The 23,055-nt window shown below is 46.1% G+C and overlaps 2 protein-coding genes across 2 annotated transcripts; both read left to right on the top strand.

The window, feature by feature from the left end:
- The first annotated feature begins 4,926 nt into the window (after positions 1-4,926).
- CYP2D6 (cytochrome P450 family 2 subfamily D member 6) lies at positions 4,927-13,380 on the top strand. The gene is made up of 9 exons (XM_013197147.3): positions 4,927-5,327; positions 7,000-7,171; positions 7,423-7,575; positions 8,224-8,384; positions 8,513-8,686; positions 10,019-10,160; positions 10,826-11,013; positions 11,956-12,097; positions 12,483-13,380. The coding sequence occupies exons 1-9, from the start codon at positions 5,127-5,129 to the stop codon at positions 12,659-12,661; spliced, it is 1,512 nt and encodes a 503-aa protein (XP_013052601.3). The 5' UTR covers positions 4,927-5,126; the 3' UTR covers positions 12,662-13,380.
- A 932-nt stretch (positions 13,381-14,312) lies between these two features.
- NDUFA6 (NADH:ubiquinone oxidoreductase subunit A6) lies at positions 14,313-16,228 on the top strand. The gene is made up of 3 exons (XM_048078875.2): positions 14,313-14,481; positions 14,613-14,728; positions 15,591-16,228. The coding sequence occupies exons 1-3, from the start codon at positions 14,361-14,363 to the stop codon at positions 15,720-15,722; spliced, it is 369 nt and encodes a 122-aa protein (XP_047934832.1). The 5' UTR covers positions 14,313-14,360; the 3' UTR covers positions 15,723-16,228.
- Positions 16,229-23,055: the final 6,827 nt, after the last annotated feature.

The raw sequence follows: 23,055 nt of genomic DNA, 5'->3' as shown, positions 1-23,055 counted from the left end.
ACTAAACCACGGTTCTTCTGTCTCTTTGGCTGCCAAACTTGTAGTTAATCACCTCATTATTTTCAAAAGCATCCCACTGATCTCACTCTTTAGGAAAGCAGGATGAGTTTTCCCATATGGATTTAAATGCTTCTTTTACAAGAAAATTAATAACAGGATTTTAGCCAGTACCTCCGTCCAAAATTCCCCTGGATACTCTTGTTACAGCAAAGAAAAAAACCCCACGGTATCAGCACTAATCCAAAAATGAAAAGAAACACAATACATCCACGGCTCCTGAGAAGCTTAAAGAACAAGAAACCAAACCCAGCAGCTGAGACAGACCAGCAGCCGTGGTGCCGGGGGCGTAAGCTCTATTTTTCTGACAGTTTCACAGTAGAGTGTGAGCCAGGACAAGTGCTGCTGTTCCCTTCCAGAGGGCAGGAACCTCCCCAGAGCCCAGCGGCACCGCGGGGGTGAGCAGGACGGGCAGGACCGGCGCTGTTATGGGACCTGTGCAGCAGCGTTTGGGCCATCAGCTCCCTGCCGAGCTCGGGTGAAGGTGCTGGCAGGAGCCGTTTGGCCTGAGGAATCGAAGCCTGCAGGAGAATCTGGAGTTGAATCTGTCATTAGCCTGGTGGAAACCAGGCCAGGCTGGGGATGGGCGGTAGAAGCAAAGTCTGACTGAGACCTGCTTTGGTAACAGGTGATGTGCTGGGATGGGTGTAGGAAAAAGGGTAGGGAGCCACAGGGAATTTAAGGAAGAAAAGCCTGAAGAACAGATTTCTTTGCAATGTGGGAAGGCTGGCAGTAAGTCATAGTAACAGTAACTATGAAAGACTTGGCTATTTCAGTTCTGCTGACTGCTTTATTATGAACAAGCTGTTTGCACAGCCCATCTTAAAGCTGTACAAATAATTCCAATTTACGAAGCCTTATCTGAAGTCCAAGACAGTCACAATGAACCGACTGAGACTAAAATTTCCCAAGCTGGGGTTGTGCCTCCGGCTAAATTTGTTTGGGAGCATTCAGCCAAAAATTTTTAATCCATTTCTGATGGCTGACATCGTTCTTAGAAACCCATTGTTTGTCTGACCTCCTCCTCACCCGTTAGAAAAATTTCTGGCGACGTTTTTCCTCTCTCGGTTTAATGCTTAGAAGCGCTGCACTTGAAACTTGGCAGGAGGCGGCTCTCTGTTAGGAAGACACATTGCGCCCGCTCCCTAAAACTGTGCTCAAACTTGGCCACTTGACAAGCACTTGAAAAACCGGCCTGCCTGTGCTCGATAGAGATCTCGTTTTTTTCAGCCCAAATCCCCCGGAGCTGTCTGAAGGGAGCAGGTGGTGGTTATCGCTGGCTGCTGGGGCTGGCAAGGGAGGATGAGGAGCACGAGGCCGGTCTCCTCCGCTCCCCCCTTGCCCCCTTCCAGCACTAAAGCAGCTGGGAGGAGAAGCAGTCAGAGCTAGGGCAAAATGGGCAAAAGACGGGCTAGAAAAAGGATACGGAGAAGGACCAAAAATAGCGGGACTGAAGGGAAGAAAGGACCCTGGAAATGGGCAGAAGGCCAGTGAAGAAGCCACTGAAGAGGAAGGGTTTCGGGGGTCTCCCCCAGCACGGCGTGGCTGGGGAATGGCAGCAGCAGCAGGCATCACACTGAGCAGCTGTGCTCCTGCGAGGGGCTTTGCTTCTCCAGACTGAAAAGTTGCTGAGGTTTGGATCCACCTAACGGTGCGAGGGGAAAAGCAGCCAGCCGGCTGGGGTGTGGATGAGAAATTTCTGAAAGCTCGAGGAAATATTCACGTTGTGTGACCACTGCTTCCTGGCTCCGGCACTGAAGCAAAGTGGGGAGAGAAAGCAGAGCGCTTCCCTGGCTGCTGGCAGCTGCCCAGGAACCGGGACTTTCACCAGGCGGGGTGCGATCAGCAGGTAGCAAAACAGGCTTTGAATCCAAATAGTGTAATTAAAACAGGGTTACTAAATGATCATCATCTATCCCATGAACAGAGGGAGGGTCCTTCAGGAAGGAAAAATAGCAAAAGATTGCAATTAATTATGATCTTACGGTGTATATGGACAAGAAATCTCAATTAACATTGTGCAGGCAACGCTAATCCCTGCATTTTGTTACCTCTGGATGCTTCACTTTGCAAGATCAACAGGCTTCTTTCCGAACCTTGCTTTCTGTTCATGTTGGGGGTTCTCCAGTCTAAGAACAGCAATGTCCACACACAACTTCTGCAACTTCACTCAGCCTGTCTCTTAACTGATATTGCATAAGGATGAGCACACTGCATAGTGGGGCTGAAGCTAGCTAAAATTAATATGTACGGATTTTGATTTTTTTCCCCCAGGATTTGAAAATCTCTCAAAATATTACTTTATTGAAAATAAATGCAAATGTTCATCTTTTGTTCTTCAAAAGCATCATTGCCCTTTTTTCTTCCTTTCTCTCAGATAGAGATTTGTTACCTATGACCCAACCTGTGCCACTTCTTCCAGTCCTTTCCAGCCAAGGCAGTCCAAGCTACTAATCAAGAGTGGAGGAGCTGTCTAGTTTGCCACCTGAAGTGGGGAGAGGAAAGGATTGTTTGCCCAGGAACATTTGGAAAGGTGTATATGGCAGGGGGGAAGGAACATCTTTTCTTAAGCTGCTGCATTTCTCAGGTTGCAGCTTTGGAGCCCAAACATCAAGGCGAAGCCCCAGGAAGAAAAGCAGCTAGAGTTGCTCTTCTGGTGGCTTCTCAAAGCAATGTCCCTAAAAGTAAATCCACTGCCTGCATTCCCACCATCCAACCATCCTTCTGGCAGCCCAGAGGTGAGCGATGGGAGTCTGACAGATTTTAGCTGTAGCCAAGATAAGCAAAAAGGAAAGAACACAGGTGGATATTTTTCAGCTGAAATTTGTAAAGTTAGAGCTCAAAATAAATCGAAACCCGAAGAGTAACATCCTTTTACCAGGTGGGTGATCTGGCAATGTCTGTCATGTTCCTGAGACCATATTTTCCCATCTTTTCACTTGTCATCTGTGTGCGTGGGTCACAAAAATGAGTCTGAGAGAAATCCCTTGATCACATTTAAGCATCCAGACCCCTCTTGCTCAAGTCAGCTCACTGAGTACAGGACTGTCACAGCTCTGTCTCCTAAGACCTTGCAGCAGAGCTGTTCAAAATGTGGTGGGTGCTTCGAAGCCAACAAACTCACAAGCACACTTCAGCTCGCATTAGCTTTCCCAGTCTGTGCTTGCTAGGAGCGCTCTCTGTCCCGTCACCCCAGTCATTAATAAGTACGTTAAACTTTAACAGCCCTGGGACAGCTAATGATGTGTCGCTAGTGATTAGCCACCAGCTGGACTCTGTACCACTGATTCCAACCCTCTGAGCCCCAAGGAGCAAGCAATCTTCCACCCACCTTATCATCTGCCTTGCCAGTCTGTATCACGCTGATTTAGCTGCAAGAGTACTGTACGAGACATGTCAAAGGCTTTGCCAAAGTCAAGGCAATAAATGATATCCACTGCTCTCATGCTTTGAGGAGTTTGTCCTTGAAGAGAAGCAGCTCTCCTGGGGCCCTCTGCTCTCCAAGGCAGATCCCTTTGGGGTCTTGGCAAGCAGATCCCTGAACAAGGTGAAATACGCTCTCCTGTAGGCAAGGGCTGTAATGCTATTTGACCTGCTGACTTCTTGCAGGATTTTAAATTCCACAGCGTCATGACTGCTGCAGGAAAACTTACTCTTGGCCTTCATGTCCTGGGCCAGATCTTCCTCGTTTATGAATAACAAACCCATCAGAGCATCCCCCTGGTTGGCTCGCCAGTCACTTGTGTCAGGCAATTGCCTTCTCCAGCACACTCCCAGGTTGCACCTGACCATACAGTCCTTCACGTTGCGCTACACCTGCGAGTCCTCGGGCCTGCGATCACGTGAGGTGGCTCCACTGACTTGCTGTCCTTCATCTCCCCTGCTGATTGTTTGTGTGCAGGTGCCTGAGATGAGCCCCGAGTCACAGTGCTTTCACAAGGGACGTGCCAGGGTTTCCCTGATCATGCTGTACAGACCCCGCACAAATAACGAGCATTTAGGTGCCTCTCTGGGTGAGGGGCGTTTCGAGGCCTTGGCTACACACCAGAGATCACTGCAGAGTGTTTGTGGGTTCATCACTTTGCAGCTTGAGCTCTCCATCACCGTCGCAGCAATTGCTCCATTAGGAGTTTTTCTGTGATCACACCGAGATCACAGATCAAACGGTGATGGGTTTATTGCTTCTTTTCAGCTAGAGCTAACTGTCATAATGGAGAGCTTTATTGATCTCCGACGGCAGCAATGCCAGGAGCACAGAGCTGTGCCGTTTTAGGAAACACTTTGACTATCTCCATAATTGCGTTTGGATTACTGCTGCCCCAAGGGCTGGAAATGCAAGGCTGCTTGTGAGCATGTGCTTCCCCCTTGTAGTTGAGATGTATCCTACCAAAATCAAGGTTGTTGCACTGACTGACATTTGGAGTTGGATAAAGGTTGTTATTTCCAAAAGTGATTTTTAGTCTCAGGTCACTGTTTTAGGCTAATTTCTGTCACTTATGTGCTTTCTGTATGGGAAAGCTTGACCTAACCTGAGCTTACTCAAGCTCCAATGGAACAACTTCTTGGCCCTGCATACAGAAACCCGAACAGCCTGTGTTTAGGATCCGTGTCTGCCTTGACTTGTCTGCATGAGCAAGAAGGAGACAGGCTTACAAAACAGCCCCGTGAGAATGCAGCAGGACTGGGTTGCTGTTGTGCTTGTTGTTCTGAGGGCACCCCAGCACCTCTCTGTCGCAAGGACAAAGCGGCCTCTGAGCTCCAGCTTTGGCGAAGGAGGGGAAGGAGGAGAAGGAGGAGGAAAAGGGATGACCCTCATCACCACTCCCCCGAGGCTGAGTGGAACAGAGGAGGAGCCTGGGGACAGAGCCAAGTTCCACATTCACAAGCGAGAAACTGCAGGGAGAGAGGAGCAGGGAGACAGAAAAAGAGAGTGAGGGGACAGGAGGAAGCAAGGAAAAGAGGACAGCTGCCCGGGGAGGGAAGCAGGAGAGCAGAGAAAGAGGCAGAAGGGAGAGGCAGAAACAGTCTTGGGTCAAAAGAGGAAGACCGAGGAGCAGACAGGCTACAAAATGACGTTGCTCCTATGGCTGTCATCTTACTGGAGCAACATCTCTGTGCTGGGAATTTTCCTTACCGTCTTTACCTTGCTTCTTGATTTCATGAAGCACAGAAAGAAGTGGAGGCATTACCCGCCAGGCCCGATGTCGCTGCCATTCGTCGGGACCATGCCGTACATCGACTTCCACAACCCGCACCTCTCCTTCAACAAGGTGAGTGCCAGCCCTGCGGGGCAACCTGCGGGCTGGGGACGTGGTCGTGGGAATGGCAGGCTTCTCCGTGAGTTACTCCAGCATGCCTACGGGCCTGGGGCTGCTCCGGTTAAAGAGATCAGCTCGCGGGATTTGCCCCAGCAGCAGTGCCCAAAATGTCTGTAGCATTTCTGTTCAAAGTCAGGGCTTATTCTGTCTCGAGGGAAAGGCACAGCACAGCTTGCAGCAGATTAGTTTGCAAACTCTAAAGGCCTTTATTTTCTTTAGGACAACACTGCTCAGCTGTTTGTCCAAAATCCACCAAATGGAGAAAATAAATACAGCATTTGTATTGTTTGCCTTCATATAGTCCAAAAGATTACCATTTTCAAATCACATCAAATCAGGGTCATGCTGACTGCAGTCTTGACCAGTAATCACTTTTAATGATGTATTTCTAGTGCCAGTGAAGTACTAATTCCCTTTCCAATCCCACTGCAAATACACTCAGAGAATTTCAGTTCCTTGATTTGCTCAGAGTACAGAAATGAAGAGGGAAAAGGAGGGAAGGAAGGAAGAAGGAAAAGAAGAAAAAGAAAAAAAGAAAGAAAAAGAAAGAAAAAAAAGAAAGAAAAAGAAAGAAAGAAAAAAGAAAGAAAAAAGAAAGAAAGAAAGAAAGAAAGAAAGAAAGAAAGAAAGAAAGAAAGAAAGAAAGAAAGAAAGAAAGAAAGAAAGATGAAAAAAGAAAGAAAGAAAGAGAAGGAAAAAGAAAACAGAGATAACTAATGTGTTTTTTGTGAGCATTGCTACTACGACACCACCTTCCAACAGCACTCTCCTGAGCACTATGTTCAGTGTTACTGACCAGCAGTGCAGCTTCAGCCTGGCCTCCTGGGAGCCCGTGTCCAGTGGAAGGGCTTGTCCTCCTCAAGGAGGCTCGGCTCCATGTCAAGCTATGGGTTGGATGAGCATACAGCTGACAGGTTACCTGTGCAATCATCCTGCTCTCAGCTTCGTGTCTTTTATAGATCACAGCAGATGTAGGGGATGTGCGAATTACCAGCCTTACTAGATGCGTTCGTTCCTCTTGGGGAGAAAGTTGACCTGAAACTCCAGCGTGGAGCTGCCTCTTCCAAGCATGCTCCTAGGATCTGGGCTTTGGGTCAATCTTTAGGAACAAATGCATGTAAAGAAACTACATATCGCTTTATCATCGATCCTTCCTTCTAGCAGAAAGAACTCAAAACTAGTTCAAAACTAGCTCAAAAATTGCCTAGGCTTTCAGAGACAGATAAACAAGACAAAGTATTCAAAATCCAAGTATTAGGAAATAGGGGGTTGTTGAGCTTGCACTATCTGAAAATCCCAAAAGAGGTCCTTGACCTTGTATTGTCAAACAAAATCCAAAATGCTTGCACAATGTTCTTGGCAACAGCTTGAGCTGGATAGCTGTATATTAAATCTTGCCAGTTGCAGTGCATTGCTCCCTGCTTCAGCCGGTGTTTCACACTGCTTTGAGATGTTTCACCGCAAAGACAACAGTCAAAGGTCAGCTGAAGGTCTCCTAATAAAAGCAGTTCAACCCCCTAAATAGTAAAGGCCCTAAGGAAGGCTAAAGGGTTATTTCGGACATTACTTGCCAGCACTATTGGGTGTGGGGTCACTTTCAGGGCCAATTTTTTTATCTTGCCAGTTTCACAAGAAGTTTGGAAACATCTTCAGCCTCCAGAACTGCTGGACCAACCTGGTAGTGCTGAATGGGTACAAAACTGTGAAGGAAGCCCTGGTTCACAAATCGGATGACTTTGCTGACCGGCCATACTTCCCAATGTATGAACATGTGGGCTACGGAGATAAATCTGAAGGTACGTCCCTTGGAAATGGGCATTTCCTGCAGGCACTGGCACAAGAACTCCCCCTCCACTTTTACTGGGCATGTAGCTGCATTAGAAGGTGCAGCAATAAGTTTTTAGAATGGCTGTGTGAATAAGCTGTACAAGATCAGACCCTTTCATCTATCCCTACAGACCCGTACCTTCAAACTCACATTTGCTCTTCTCTAGTGAAGATGTACATGTCAGAGCTCCTGACATTTCTTGCTCATCCATAATTCCAGGGATTGTTGTAGCAAGATATGGGCATGTCTGGAAGGAGATAAGGAAATTCACACTCTCTACCTTGAGGGACTTTGGAATGGGAAAGAAATCCCTGGAGGAGCGAGTGACTGAGGAAGCAGGATTCCTGTGCTCTGCAATCAAAGCAGAAGAAGGTATGTCACATCCAGAAGGACGGGCAAACTGCTCTTAAAAACAAAACAAAGCAAACAAAAAAACAGGAAAATGCAATAGAACAATGCAGAGCGAGAAGTACTAACACAGCCACTCCCATATGCATGCAGTGTTTCAAGTCCATCAGCATAATTATTACTGATCCTGCTCTGCCTTGAAGCCACTTCTACCTGACACATTGGGGCTACTGTAAAGCTAATCAGTCTGAAATAGGACATGAATAGAAATAAGCAGAGGTAAAATATAATTATTCCCACGGCTTGGTCACTGTTACCTTTATGAAGTTTGGTGGAACACAGCGATATTATCACACATGACAAAAGTGAAGTTTTCACAGCACATCACCTGTCATCTAGACACAAACAGAAGTGTTATCTGGCATGTGACAGAACAACCCTGCAAATCAGCTTTTCTTTGGGAGCTTTCTCCCTTAAGTAATGACCAGCCGAACCACAGTAGGAGATGAGAAGATCTTCTCTTCCACTATGATGTATTTGTACTTTGAGTTTTTTTTTTTTTTCCCCTTGAAAACATCAAGGAGGTATTTGTGTATTCTTGTAGCCGAACTCTGAGGTTCAATAGGTTGATGTTGCTTAGCCTCTTTGCTTGGTCTCCCTCTCTGTTTTTAGGTCGTCCTTTCGATTTACGTTTTCTCGTAAACAATGCAGTCTGCAACATGATCTGCACCATCATCTATGGAGAGCGTTTTGACTACGGTGATGAGGTGTTCAGGAAAATGGTAACTTTGTTTGAAAACTCCCTGAGTGAAGAAGCTGGATTCCTGACTCAGGTAACATAGAAGTGTGATATGTTCTGTAAGAGGCTGCCCTCTGTCGCTTGAGAGCACTGTGTTTTCATTATTTTTCTTTTTGCATCACGTAATATCTTGTCTCTTTCTCTGTGGTTCTGGCCTACCAGCTTCTTAACGTGATGCCCATTTTGTTGCGCATCCCTGGACTGCCGCAGAAAGTCTTTCGAGGGCAAAAGGCATACATGGACTTTATAGACGTTCTCATACAAAAGCACATGGAGACCTGGAACCCTGAATACACCCGTGATTTCACTGATGCGTTTTTAAAGGAAATGTCAAAGGTAGGGAGAGACCAGCAGAACCTTAGAGCCCAGGAGCAATTCCTCTACTTCTTTGAGCTTGTTGATGAAAGCTGACTTTTGTCATAAAGCTCTCTAAAGACCATTACTACCTAATTTTCTACTTCTTCATTCTACTTCATATCTTGAGCATTAATTTCTTCATGCTGTGCCCTCCTTGATTGTCCTCAGAAATCATATAATCTGTCACCACCTTCCACTGTCATTTTTCCCTCAGTGTCTGGCAGCTCCCTTCTTTCCAGCCTACACCATTCTGAAGACATTTAAAAGTCAATAATTGAGAATTCATGAATATGTCTAAGTTTGCACCAGCGGACAAGCCAGACATGCAAGATGTTTGTCAGTGCCTTAACGACTGATGTCAGAGCAGAGCAACGTGACCTAACGTGCTCTGCACTGAGCATTTCTACTGGGGGAGACTGAGCCTGGCCTCCTTCCCTCTTGTCACATCCCTCTCCTGCTTACTGAGGTCCCCTGAGAAGCCGGTCTGATAAATCCCTCCACTGGGCTAACTTCAGTCAGGCCAGTCCCACAGCTCCCTCGCCAGAGTTCTTTTATTTGAATAACAGTTGAAACTTAAATGCCTCATTAATTGCTATCCATGTTAAGACAGCATCAAAATATACAGAATAACTCAGCAGAAGCTAGTCCCTAGGAGAGAAAAGTATAAAAAGGATTAGAAAAGACAAGCAGATGAACTCATGCAGAGAGCTTGTCATATCTCATATGCTAGCAAATTTGAGCTCAATTAGTATTTGGATGAGAGACCAGTTTTGCTGAAATTGGTGTTGCAGACTTAATAGGCAGCAATGATACCCTGATTTTTTTCTCCCCTGATCGTAAGAAAACACCAGGGCAGAAGCAGTGAGTATCTGTAATGCGTAGCTACAAATAGCCCCCTCAAAATACTGTTAATTTGCATTTGCCGCATCAGTGCAGCCTCCTCGCTGCTGCGTGGGCTTTATGATCTGATCAAGCCTGACTAACAGTGTTCCACCTCCTCTGGGGGAGGACGTTACAGTAAGTGGCAGTGGCCTGCTGAGCTGAGAGCGCAAGGTGTTTACTTCTGTCCTGAAGGCAGGAGTAATGTTCACCTCGCAGGCTGTGGGAGGTTACTGATGACCTTCAAATACACTGGTAACAGCGGTATTGGAGCACATCAGTCATACACAGACTATTGCCTCTGTTGTGCTTTTCTCTGCCAATGAAATTCTTGGTCAGCAAAAGCGGATCTAGTGCTTCTTAGCGGTGCTCTGAAAAGTCTTCTCAAGCGACTGTCTTTGCTCCTATCACACACTTGTTTGCTCTCCGCAGGGTAAGGAGGCTGAAGAGAATGGTTTCAATTACAACAACCTTCGTCTGGTGACCGCAGACTTGTTTGCAGCTGGTTCTGACACCACCTCCACCACCCTCCGGTGGGCATTTCTGTACATGCTTTTGCACCCAGAAACACAGAGTAAGTGAGAGGACAGGCAGGGGTGCGGTATGTTCCCTTCAACCCTCATTTCTCTGTAAGGACACTCAACATCTCCTATCCATGGTTTGGGGCTTTTGCAAGGAGAAACAGCTTTGGTGATTGTTGGTCTAGAAGAAACCAGGAGAAACACTTCCCCTGATACAGCTGCTCTAGCAGGCCCAGTGGTGGCGGTGGGGAAGCCCTAATGAAAAGACTGGAGATGGAAGGGCAAGTTCACTCTCCTTCACACTGAAGGCTACCTGGGGACTTCCACTGGTCATGGATCCCTCCCTCCTATACTCGGAATAAACACTAATCTGTTTTAATTCTCAAATGCTGCCTGCACAAGTACACTTCCAGGCACATTGAGGAGGGATAAGGTAGCATGTCAAGTGCCAAGACCTTTATTAAAGACACTGTGCACAAATAACAGTTACAGAGGTTTTGTTTTGTTTTGTTTCTTTCTTTTTCTTTTTTTCTTTTTTTTTTTTTTCCTGAACAACTGAAAAAAGGCATTCCCCTTTAGTTTCTGTTCCTTTCTATAACTGCTTGTCCTGCTCTTGCACAATGCCTACTGAGCTCATGCTGCTAGCTTTCCTCCAGCTTGTACCAGCCTCTTCTGTTTAGCTAAGGGAGCTCTAAGTCCTTGGCTGTGCTGCTTTCAGGTAAAATCCACAAAGAGATTGATATGGTGATTGGAAGAGAGAGGTCACCCACCATGATGGACCAAGTGAACATGCCCTACACCAATGCCGTGATCCATGAGGCACAGCGCTGTGGGGACATCACTCCTGTTGGGCTACCTCACATGACATACCGGGACACCGAGCTTCAAGGTTACTTCATTCCCAAGGTGAGCATGGCCAGACAGGCCATGCAGCATCCCCGTCCTGTGCAGACACCAGGCCTAGGGTGTGGGTGACCCCACATAACTTTGCAGATTTGTATTTCCAGCCCCAAATCACGGTCACTGCCAAGCACTGAAGCAGGGAACTTTGAAATGTTAAGACCAGACAGGTGGACGGACACGTTTGTGCTCTAGGTTTACACAAGTTATATGGGAACCCAGCTGTAGTGGCAGCTCAGTGCAAAGGTTTGCTTTCCTCTCGATGAGCTGTGACATTCACTGCCTGTGTTGGAAGAAGCAACTAGGACAGCCTGACAGGCTCTTTGGAGGCACATGAGACCAGCTTGCCGCCTTTCCTGAGACAGCAGTAGTTAAATCTCTGAAGTTATTCAGTTGCCACTGGCATTCGGTCCATTGACACTGTGACAGGAATCAAAAGCACTCTGTCCGGGCAGTGCTGGTAGCAATACAAGCCTGGGATGTTTTTTTCAGCCTTGCAGTAACTCCCCTAAGCTTAAAACATTGACACGGGAAACAAGAAAGCTTTGCCATTTTCCATGTGTGAAAGTTGGGCTTTGAAGTCTGTCAGTTAGCTTTTTCTCTCCAGCTACAAAGTAAGTGCAGAAGGATCTGTGAAGCAGAAGCTGTTTCCACTATGTAACCATGAAATTAGCATTTGCATGCAATGGCCTTTGTTAGGATATAAGTTGCAAAAGTTCAAATGCTTCAGGTGCATAGGGCAGGCACCATCTTATTGGAAAAGTGCACTGCTTTACCTCCGTTATAGCTAAGATACAGAAGAGGAGCTCAGTGCCATATTTTGAAGCATCTAGTGATGGTTGCTATTAGACGGGAGAGACTGACTAAAGAGGGGCCAGCGCTGATCCATCTCGCCAAGATAAGTCTGCTGTTCTCACGTAAGTTGTTTCCTCTTGTGGAGGAGTGCAGGGGACGACAGTCATCACCAACTTGTCTTCCGTGCTGAAGGATGAGTCAGTCTGGAAGAAGCCAAATGAGTTTTACCCCGAACACTTCCTGGACGTGAACGGGCAGTTTGTGAAACCGGAGGCCTTCATGCCTTTCTCAGCAGGTAAATCTAAGGGGAGGATCTAGCTGCAAGCCAGGTGCACAGCAGGAGTGGTGATCTGCCTCCTGGGAAGTGAAAGTCCAGGGGTAGTCTCTTTGCATTTGACCGGGGGTAAGAAGGTGACCTGCAGGGGGCTCTTCCAACCTAAATTATTCTATGATGCTGTGCACAACAGACAGGGTGTCCCCATCTAACTAGCTGTGAGTGCCTGTGCCCTTTTGACATGGTTAACCAGGCACTCTCACCTTCTTCTTTCTGTCCTTCCTGAGCAAAGCAGCTTCTGATCCTCCGTTTTGCTCCATCCCGTGTCTGCACACAGAGGTTGCTCATCCCACAGTGATTCCAGCGTGGTTTAACGTCCTCTTTCACGGATGCTCCCTTCCTGCAGGTCGACGTGTATGCCTGGGGGCACAGCTGGCCAGGATGGAGCTCTTCATCTTCTTCACCACTCTCCTGCAGAAATTCACCTTCATGCTCCCCGAGGATCAGCCCAGGCCACGGAAGGATGGCCACTTTGCCCTCATAAACTCCCCATACCCATTCAAGCTGCAAGCTATCCCAAGATAAGTGCACACCGTTCCCCTTTCACTCAGAGACCACTGCAAACGCTGTCAGAAATGTTGCAGGTCTAGGCAGGATGATGCCAAGTTCCACTTAAGACCACCTAAATCTGTGCAGATGTCCCTAGCAGTGTAAAGAAGGCTGTAGCCCAACAATATAGCTTAGCTTAATTCCAGTCTTGGATCTTGAATCACACAGCCATAGCACGTTACAGGTGATGGTCATATTTGCAAGTACATGTATAACCAGTAAACCAGTTCTGCTGTACTTTGGGCTCTCATTGCAGAAACAGTTTACTGAGCACATGGCTACTGAGAGGGTATTAGCCCTGGCTTATTGTGTACTGAAATACGAAGGTATGTGGGGTGAAAGATAACCCTGGGGTCCTGCCAATTCTAGGAGGAAAAACAAACAAACAAAGAAACCTCGGAACAATTTGTAAAGAGGTCCTGACCACCTCCCTTCCCTGCTAGCCTCACTGCTGCTCAGCCACTGCCTGCTGCCTGCTGTGCCTCTGCCTGCCTCTCTCCGGGTGCCCAGGGCAGCTCAGCTCTGGCTTGGTTCCTGCAAAAACCATCCAGGGCCGATCAGCTGCTTTGGCGTGCGCTAGTGGTGGGCAGGGCGAGAGCTACAGCCCTGACCGGGCAACGTCGCCCTGAGGGACTACACAGAGCAGTGCCCCTGAAAAGGCACAACCATCCTACAAATATATAATCCCTTCATTACTTCGTGTTTATTGCATACTGCTCTTTATTCCACACATACTGCATTGCCTTCATTTACAGCCCCAAAGAAAGTAAATTTTAATCCAGAGAAATGCCTGACAACCCTTATGTTACGCTATGCCTTAAGCAGGAGGAAATACCAAAAAGGAGTACATAAATAATCAGTATGATGTCTCAGCCACAGAAGCAGGTAATTTCTGAAATGCAGAAATTCCTACATATCTATTTCAAGAGGAACTGTGGTGCTTAGGTTTACCATCTCCTATCTAAATAGCCCCTCGAAACGGCTTTTCTTCAGCGTTACATAAAGTCAGTTCTCGGGCAGGTTTGGCACGAAGCCATGGAGTTACATTGCTTGAAAGTTAGCTGTACGTTTCAGAGCTGGCTTTCTTTTTCTTCCTGCAATATTTCTGACCAATTGTTTCGCAAGGTTTGCAAAACGATCAAGGTTTGGTGTTCAGACTCATCCTTAAAAATATTAAGGTTTGATGTTCAGACTGGTAGTAACTAACATAAAGGAGCCTCTGTGCATAATCACAACTAAAAAAAAAAAAACAACAACTCAGAAACAGCGTATGTGTGTGCACGCATTTATTTTTCTGACGGCAATTTCTGGAAGCGGTGAAGGCTGCTGACTTGCACGAACGTTTGTCGATACCACCGTTAAGATTTTAACTTCAGCGGGACCTGCACGTCAGTGTTTTCCATTTAAAGAGCCCGTAAGGGAATAAAAGCGACCCGAAAAGCCTCCCTCAGCCCGCAGCAGCCCGCAGGCCCGCCCAGCCCTCAGCCGCCCTCCCTCAGGGGCCGCCACCGAGCTCCGCCCCGGCCGCCATTACGCGCGGCCCGCCCCGCTGTCCCTCCCCCCCGCTGTCCCTCCCCCCGGCGTCTGCCGCCCAATCAGAGGGCGGAGCGGCAGCGCGGCCGGCCAATGGAGAGGCGGGTGCGCTCCGCGCCCTGCCGGTGGCGGCGGTGACAAGATGGCGGTGGCGGGCCGCGGGGCCGCGGCCGTGAAGCCCATCTTCAGCCGGGACCTGGGCGAGGCGAAGCGGCGCGTGCGGGAGCTGTACCGGGCCTGGTACCGCGAGGTGCCCAACACGGGTGAGGGGGCGCCGCCGGCACCGCAGGAGGCGGCGCCGGGTCAAGGTCGTGCCGGGCGGCCCGGGCCCGCAGCGGGCTGTGTGTGGGGGAGCGGCGCGGGCGGTGTCCGTGAGCGTGTTGTGTCCCCCCAGTGCACCTGTACCAGCTGGACATCACGGTGAAGCAGGCGCGGGATAAGGTGCGGGAGCTGTTCGTGAAGAACGCCCACGTTACGGACCCGCGGGTGATAGACATGCTGGTGATTAAGGTACGGGCGGGGCGCCTCGGCCCCCGAGGCTGCAGGGAGCGGGTGGCGAGCGGCGTGGAAAAGAAGGGCAGTTTTATCTCTGCTTGCTTTAACGAGGTGTTACCCTTTGCAATCTGGCTTGGTTTATCCGTTATAGCAAACCTGTTGGGAAGGGATGAAGCTCTCCATTTTATATGCAGGACTGTAGTGTTTTTGTGCTCATAAGTCAGTGTTGTTAGAAGATGTATGTGTTTCTGCCCCTCAGTGTAGGGACTCCTCCAATTTGCAGGTGTTTAAAAGGGGAAGTGTATGGTAAGCAAAACAGTGGTGTAAACACTCCTGTATTTCTTTTTAGAAAGCAGCAGCAATCAAAGAAAGGGAAACTAGCTAGCAGCATCTTTTTATCATTTAAAAATGACCTTTCTGGTCCCTACGGTACTTCCTTAGATTGGGATGTATTTTCCTTAACTGACTCTGAAACAAACACCGGAGTGGCCGTACTTTGTGGGAGGCTGGCTTTGGGTCTGTGTAGGTGGCAATACATCCTGATTTGGTAACATATCTAGCTGTGTCTTAGCCCTGAGATCTGTCTGGTTCAATGGACTAATCAACATGCCAAGAGTAGGGTAAGGATTCAAAAGAAGCCTGAGCAAGGGTAACTAACCTTTGCAGTTTTAAAGCGTTAGAAACCTTCCAGCCAAGAGCTGCCATGCTCACCTGTTGTATTTCTTGCATTTCAAGGCAGCTAAGTTGTCTTTAAATAAAGGAAAAAATCTGCAAACATAGTCCAAAGTAATACAGTGGGTGAAGCTTCCAGGCAGTCTCATTATTATAATATTATTATTATAATTCTCATTATTATATATCTTTTGTCTATGCACAGGGAAAAATGGATCTTCAAGAAACCATTCACGTATGGAAGCAGAAGACTCACATCATGAGGTATTTCCATGAGACGGAAACGCCACAGCCTAAAGACTTTCTGTCCAAATTTTATGCAGGCCACAATCCGTGAGGCAGACTGACTCTGTGTCTTCCTGTCCTGTATTACAAATAAAGTTCTATATAACAGAAAACATCTGTAGACAGATTGTATAGCAGCCTAGGTGCCTAATGACTAAATCTGAACCCAGCGTGTGCGCAAGCCATTAATGATCTCTATGAAGAGCTGTGATTACCTAGTTTTTGCCAGTGTGTATTTTCAGTGGGTGGAGTTTGTCTCATCATTTGCCCTGAGTGTCTGCTGAATAACCACAGCACCACCGGGTCGTGGAGCTGTCTGCTCAGCCTGCAGCCCTGCACGTGGGTGGGAGCTCCTTGGAAAAAAGAGCAGGCAAGAGTGGGCCTTCAGAAAAGCTGTTGTAGTCGCAGAGGTTTTGTGCTTGAGGCCCATGTGTATTTCACAATTTCATGCCATGACTTTGTTGACCTTGTTTTTTACTTTGACACTATTCTCTGTTTACGTTGTAGCAGAGAATGGCTTAAAATCCAATAGGCCAATAAAGCCCTTTGTACAATGAAGAGATCAGTAGAGTCCATTTCCCTGCTGTAAAATTAAATTACCTGGAATAAATGCTTTTTTGTACTGCTGTCTGGAACGGGGAAGCTCCATGAGAGCACGTGATGCCTAGCAGGAGGTAGTGTCCTACTGATTCAAAGATCATAAATCCAATTTCTTTAAGTGATTTATTCTTTATTGACGGCGCCGGATGCACGGGGGATCTTTCCGCCTATCGTGCATCCCGAAGTGAAAAGCCGTCCCAAATTTATACATCACAGTGATTAATATTTTATTAACGCCTATACATATTCATTATCTAACCCCGCCTACTCTCGCTTCTCATGCTAATCAGTTTTTTGTGTCCTGCGCCTGCGCAGATCCTCTCAGTGGTCTTGGGCAGGGGTCGTCGAGCTGTGGTCGGTGGTCTCAGAGAGGAAGGCCATAAGTCTTCCTCACAGTGTACTTTTCACCCTTGGTCAGGATTCTGCTGAATTAGCTTTCTTCCTAACCGCAAGGACTGTTTTTTCTTCGAATCTTCTGCTCATTATTTCTTATCTTGGATTCCAATGTCTTGTTCGAGATATATTGCCCGTATGTCCTATTTTGAGATACATTGTCCGTACATCTGCTTCCTGCCCTACACCTAATGTTCTGTTCTCCTTTAATAGTTTCATTCTTAACCCTTTCTTATCTGGAATCGCCTCAGCTTCCCTAATCAATCCCCCCTTTTCTTTTCCCCATGCAAATTCTTTTGCATTGCATGCCCTTATCATTAGCAGTATCGCAGTGACATACATACAAATATTCCTACTACCAATAACATAACCAGATCAGTAAAAACTTGTTCTAACTATTGAAAGTTGGGTAACCATGAAGTTAACTTATTCCATATTTCCTCAAAGCCCCATGAAATGTTATCCTTACTAATCTTATACAGAACCTTTGTTTGTTTCTATATTTCCTCTATGTCAGTAGAGACCTTTCCGAATACAAAAATTCTTCTTCCCAGCCTCTACGATATGTATCTCTCAATACCTTGCCATGTACTTTCGTCAGGGAAGCTAATATTGCCATTCGTTGTAACAATTTCCAATTCCAAACAAGTATTACAAAAGACAGTATTAAACTTATACCAACTAACATCAATAGAACAATAATTGGGTGACACAATGTGTTCAAAATCCCAGTTGCAGTTGGCGACCATCCAAAGAGTTTGTCCCACCAGCTATGATCTGTGTCTTGTTTTACTCTTTGCAAAACTCTGTTTATTTCTTTTGTATCATGGTGGACAGTGATTAAAGTCTTCTCTCCATCTTCCTGAATGCCTTTTAAAATTTTGATCAGGTCTTGGTGTTTAAGTAATTGCTTTGAGGTTCATCCCAATAGGTGTGGGTAATAACTTGTGATACATTGTGTGGTTGGACTTGATCAACTGGTGGGATACCACTGGTGCTGAATATAAAAAATCACACCCGATGATTCTAACAAAGTTACAAATACAAAAGTTAGAGTGATTTTTGCTAGGTAGAGTTATGTTTTCCTCATCTACTTCTACAAAAGCACAAGCAGTTCTTAAACACACACAGCCTTGACCAATATATACAAGCACAGTCTTTTGACTAGTATTTGGATGAATTTCAAAGTGGCAAACACCTTGCTCAGTGTCAAGACAGACATCCTGAGCATCAATTGTGTTGCTCTCACAAATAAATCCTTGTTGTTCCCGGGTAACACATGATTCTAGATTCACAGACTGCCATTTCCCGTTCTTCATCCGGGCCCAGGTTCTATGCTCCGAAGGATAGAGCACTGTTTCCTCATGATTTAACCCTAGTGCAACAATGGGGTGGATAACATAAACTGTAGCATTACGTATAGTAAGCACAAAGGCAGTAGCCATGTTAATAATGGGATCATAGGTAAAATTTACCAGAGTCCACCAAGATTGGAACTTCTTTTCGAAATCATTGGCATTGTCCCAAACAATCTTTCGGACTTCAGCCGGAAAAATGCCTTCACTTCCTTCCCTAATGATCAAGGCAGCCGTTGCCTGCATCCATAACTGTACCTGTATACAACTAAGAGCTAAAGATACATTATCTTGCGCCATACTAAGTGCATCTATTATTAGTCTGTGGTCCTGGTCTTCAGCCTTTTCCCATATTGGTAACACCTTTGAAACTTGCCATTGGCTAGTTCCCAATGCCAGTAAGGATGATTGCAGGGGCTGTTTTAGTTTTGTCAAATCGCTTGTTGCTGTGGCTAGCTTATTCATTAGTATTTCTGAATCAATTCCATTTAAAACTCCTAATCCTGTTCCTAGCATTCCAGTTAAGTCTCTTTGTGTTCTGCCCCTGAGGTGTACTTGCTTTTGTGACCATATTGTCCAGCCTTCTAATGATGTCTTCAGGAAAGGAGAACAGGCTGGTTGAACTGCTGAGATGTTAATTTGTATTAGCAATTCAACACGCTTGAGAGACCATTCTGGATTAAATAACAATTGTTGTTGGCCTGTGTTCCTTACTACATATGGGCCTGTTTCATAAATTTTGGGTTCCAGCTTGACTGGGGCTTGGGCATAGGTTGTAGGGGAAGGAAGTGCAATAGGGGGTCTCACTGTCGTAGGAAGTATAGCATATATTGTAAAATTTATCATGAGGCTCTCGCCTTCCTTGATCTCGAGCTTTTGACCACTATTAGTCCAAAAACAGTTAACTGCTACAGTCTGTGTTAATATAAAATTATACCAACAATCTAATTTACCTGGGCGGATACAACCTTCTTGTTGGCCACTTTTGGAAGTCGGTTTTACTAAAATCCCCGTTGCTTTCTCGTGGGCTGTTCCATTAATCATTCGGCACCCTATTTCAATTTCGTCCCCTACAGTTCTTTGGTGTATCCACCCTTCCCCTAAATTTTGCCATTCTGATAATGCATGTAAATGATCACCATTTGTTCGCCAAATAACCACAACAGCTAACTTTCCATTAATGTTCTTATCCTCCGTGGTTACGGCTTCAGACCAAGGCCACCCACCATTCTCTATCATCATAGAAGCACCTTCCAATTCTTGAATCACAATTACAACTATAAGCCACAGAAATAAAACAATTCTGTTAACTAAATTTCTGCTAACTACATTACTAAATACTCCTGACCATAGTGTCTTCATTTTGCTTGACTGAACTTTAGTTTCAGTTCACCGTCACCCAGCGTTACTTTCCAGGGGGCTTTTGGAGCTTTCTTCACTCTCGAATAATGGATCCAGGCCGTTTGCTCCTTAATCTTGATGGCGGTATGTGTTGTCAGCAGCACCTGGTATGGTCCCGTCCACTTTTCTTCCAAAGGGCGACCTGCAAATGCTTTTACATACACATAATCCCCAGGTTTAAAGGGGTGGATTGGTTGGTCCAGCCCTCTAGCCCTGGTTCCTGAGACAACTTTAGATATTTGATCCAACTGTTTTTGGAGTCCTATTAAATAATTATACAAGTATCCCGACCCCAGTTGCGTCAGGTCCTCCCCGCTGAACAAAAACTGATAAGGTCTTCCGTATAATATTTCAAAAGGGCTTAGATTTTCCTTTGTCCGTGGTTTTACTCTAATTCTAAGTAAAGCCAAAGGGAGAGACTGAGGCCATGATAAATTAGTCTCTTGTCCTATTTTGGCTATTTGTTGTTTGATTAGATGATTCATCTTTTCCACTTGTCCGCTTGCCTGTGGTCTGTAAGGGGTATGGAGTTGCCAGTCTACCCCTAAGACCTTACTTACTTCTTGAACTATTTGCACACAAAAATGAGAGCCTCTATCCGAGGACATTGCTGCCGGAATTCCGAAACGCGGTATTATCTCATTCAGTAAAACCTTAACCACTTCTCTTGCCTTGTTGGTTCGACAGGGAAAAGCCTCCGGCCACCCGAAAAAAAGTATCTGTCAAAACCAACAAGTATCGATACCCCCCTTTTCTTGGCAGTTCTGAAAAATCTATCTGCCATTGTTGTCCTGGATAGTTTCCTTTACTGATTATTCCGAACTTTACCCTATTTTCTGTATTAGGGTTATGATGCAAACAAATACTGCATTGCTGGGTTACTTGTTTTACCGTAGTATACAGATTTCTTCCCACCAAGACTCGACTCAGATTTTTATATAAGGTGTCTGCTCCCCAATGAGTCTTATTATGTTCTGCCATGACCATAGGCCATATTAAATTAGAGGGTAGTACAACCCTATTATCTTTCAGGTATACCCATCCATCACTCCTTGCTTTTCCTCCCAGGTCCCCAATTAACTTTTGATCTTCCTGTGTGTACCTAGGTTCCTGTCCTTCACCTAAAGTTTGTATTTTACCGTCTGGTATTAAAGTGAGCGCTTCTGCCTCAGCCAATCCGGCCACCCTTTTTGCTTCTTGGTCAGCCAATCGGTTCCCTACCTCGAAGTCAGCGGTTCCTTTTTGGTGTCCCCGGCAATGTATAACAGCCACCTTCTCTGGGTGCTTTACCGCTTCCAACAACTTCAAAATCTCCTCAGCATATTTTATTTGTTTTCCTTGGGCCGTTAATAATCCTCGTTCCTTCCAGATAGCCCCATGTGCATGCACCACACCAAATGCATACTTAGAGTCTGTCCAGATATTTACTTTCTTTCCTGCTGCTAGTTCCAATGCCCGCGTAAGGGCAATTATTTCTGCTTTCTGAGCAGACGTCCCAGGGGGTAATGGTTTCGACTCAATTACCTGTTGAGTGGTCGTCACCGCATACCCTGCTTTGCGTTGTCCTTGTTTCACAAAGCTGCTTCCATCAGTATACCATGATTCGTCCGCGTCTTCCAAGGGCTCCTCCTTGAGATCTGGTCGGCTAGAATACACAGTTTCCATAGTTTCGATACAATCGTGGACCACTGGCTCGTCAGGAGCGTTACTAAGGAAAGAAGCTGGGTTCACAATGTTAGTAACCACAATTTCTACGTCATCTTGCTCCACCAGTATTGCTTGGTATTTTAAAAATCTTTGAGGGGATAACCAGTGTGCCCCTTTCTGCTCCAAGACTGCCGAGACAGTGTGTGATACCAGCACGGTTATCTTCTGTCCCATAGTGAACTTCCGAGCCTCCTGTATATTCATGATGACAGCGGCCACCGCTCGAAGGCAACCCGGCCAACCTTTACTTACTTCATCCAGTTGTTTAGAGAAGTAGGCCACAGCTCTCCTGTAGGGGCCCAGCTTCTGTGCCAGCACCCCCAGAGCCATCCCTTGTCTCTCATAGGAGTACAACCAAAAGGGTTTAGACAAGTCCGGTAGACCCAAAGCTGGTGCTCGCATTAACTCCAATTTAAGCTTCTTAAAGGCAGCCCGTGCTTCCCCCGTCCAGACCAATCTTGATTGGTTATTCTTGATGAGGTCATATAGGGGTTTTACAATTAGTCCATAATTATTAATCCATAGACGGCACCAACCTGTCATCCCTAGAAAAGTTCGTAATTCCTTAATGGTCTGTGGTTCTGGGGTACGGCAGATAGTTTCTTTCCGTTCTGTTCCTAACTCCCTTTGTCCCCCTGAAATCTCAAACCCCAAGTAAGTTACACGTGACTGAATCAGCTGAGCCTTCTGTTGAGAGACTCGATACCCATTCAAACCCAGAAAATTAAGGAGACTTATCGTCCATTGCATGCAGCTGCTCCTATTCTCAGTGGCTATCAAAAGGTCATCAACGTATTGCAGCAGAACTCCTTCGGTGTTTGGGGCCTCCCAAACCTCAAGCTCTTTTGCTAGTTGATTCCCAAAAATCGTGGGGCTGTTTTTGAATCCCTGCGGCAATACGGTCCAGGTCAATTGAGCCTTTCGTCCTGAGTCTGGATTTTCCCATTCAAAAGCAAAAAGCTTCTGACTTTCTGGGGCTAAAGTCAGGCAGAAGAAGGCATCTTTTAAATCCAGTACGGTAAACCAAACTAAATTATCTTTTAATTTAGTCAGTAATGTGTACGGGTTGGCTACCACAGGGTGTATATCTTCAGTGATCTTATTTATAGCTCTTAAATCCTGCACTAATCTATAGTTCTTCCCATCTGGCTTCTTAATTGGTAGTATAGGAGTATTATATTCAGATTCACACTCAACCAGCAGTCCATGTTTTAAAAACTTATCCACTATCCCCTTAATTCCTTTCCTGTCTTCTAATCTTAGGGGATATTGCTTAATCTTAACTGGCCTTTCCCCTGGCTTTAATCTCACCACTATCGGGGCTGCATTTTTGGCTCGCCCAGGGATGTCAGTAGCCCAGACTCCTGGGTAAACTTGGTCTAAAATCTCCGAAGGTACTTTACCGATGGGGTCTGCTTGTATCAGCGTTAAGCTTAGCGCGGTTATCAGCTTTTCTTCTCTCACCTTTAACCCCACCTTCCCTTTTTCAAAGACAATTTCCGCTTCTAATTGTTCTAGTAAATCTCGCCCCAGCAAAGACTTCGGGGATCCTGGTAAATATAAAAACCTATGTATTCCCATCTGTTTCCCTAACTTATATTTTAAAGGCCTTAGGAAAAAGGCTTTCTCGTGCTGGCCTGTAGCTCCTATCACCGTCACGAAATCCTCATCCTCTGGTATCAATTTCTGGTTTAACACAGAATAAGTCGCTCCTGTGTCAATTAAAAACTCCACTTCCTGTCCTGATTTCCCTAGCTTAATTTTAACCAGCGGATCTGCTAGGGTAGAATCCCCCGGTCCACTTCATTGGTCGGGAGATACACTAGCTACCATCAACCTGTTCTTCTCCCGTTGTTTCGGACATTCCCTTTTCCAATGACCCACTTCCCTACAATATGCACACTGATTCGGTCTCAGGGGAGGCTTTAC

The sequence above is a fragment of the Anser cygnoides genome, chromosome 1, assembly GCF_040182565.1.
Source record: "Anser cygnoides isolate HZ-2024a breed goose chromosome 1, Taihu_goose_T2T_genome, whole genome shotgun sequence".
NCBI lineage: Eukaryota > Metazoa > Chordata > Aves > Anseriformes > Anatidae > Anser > Anser cygnoides.
Note: the sequence above shows the minus strand (reverse complement) of the source record. Positions and strands in the feature narration are given on the sequence as shown.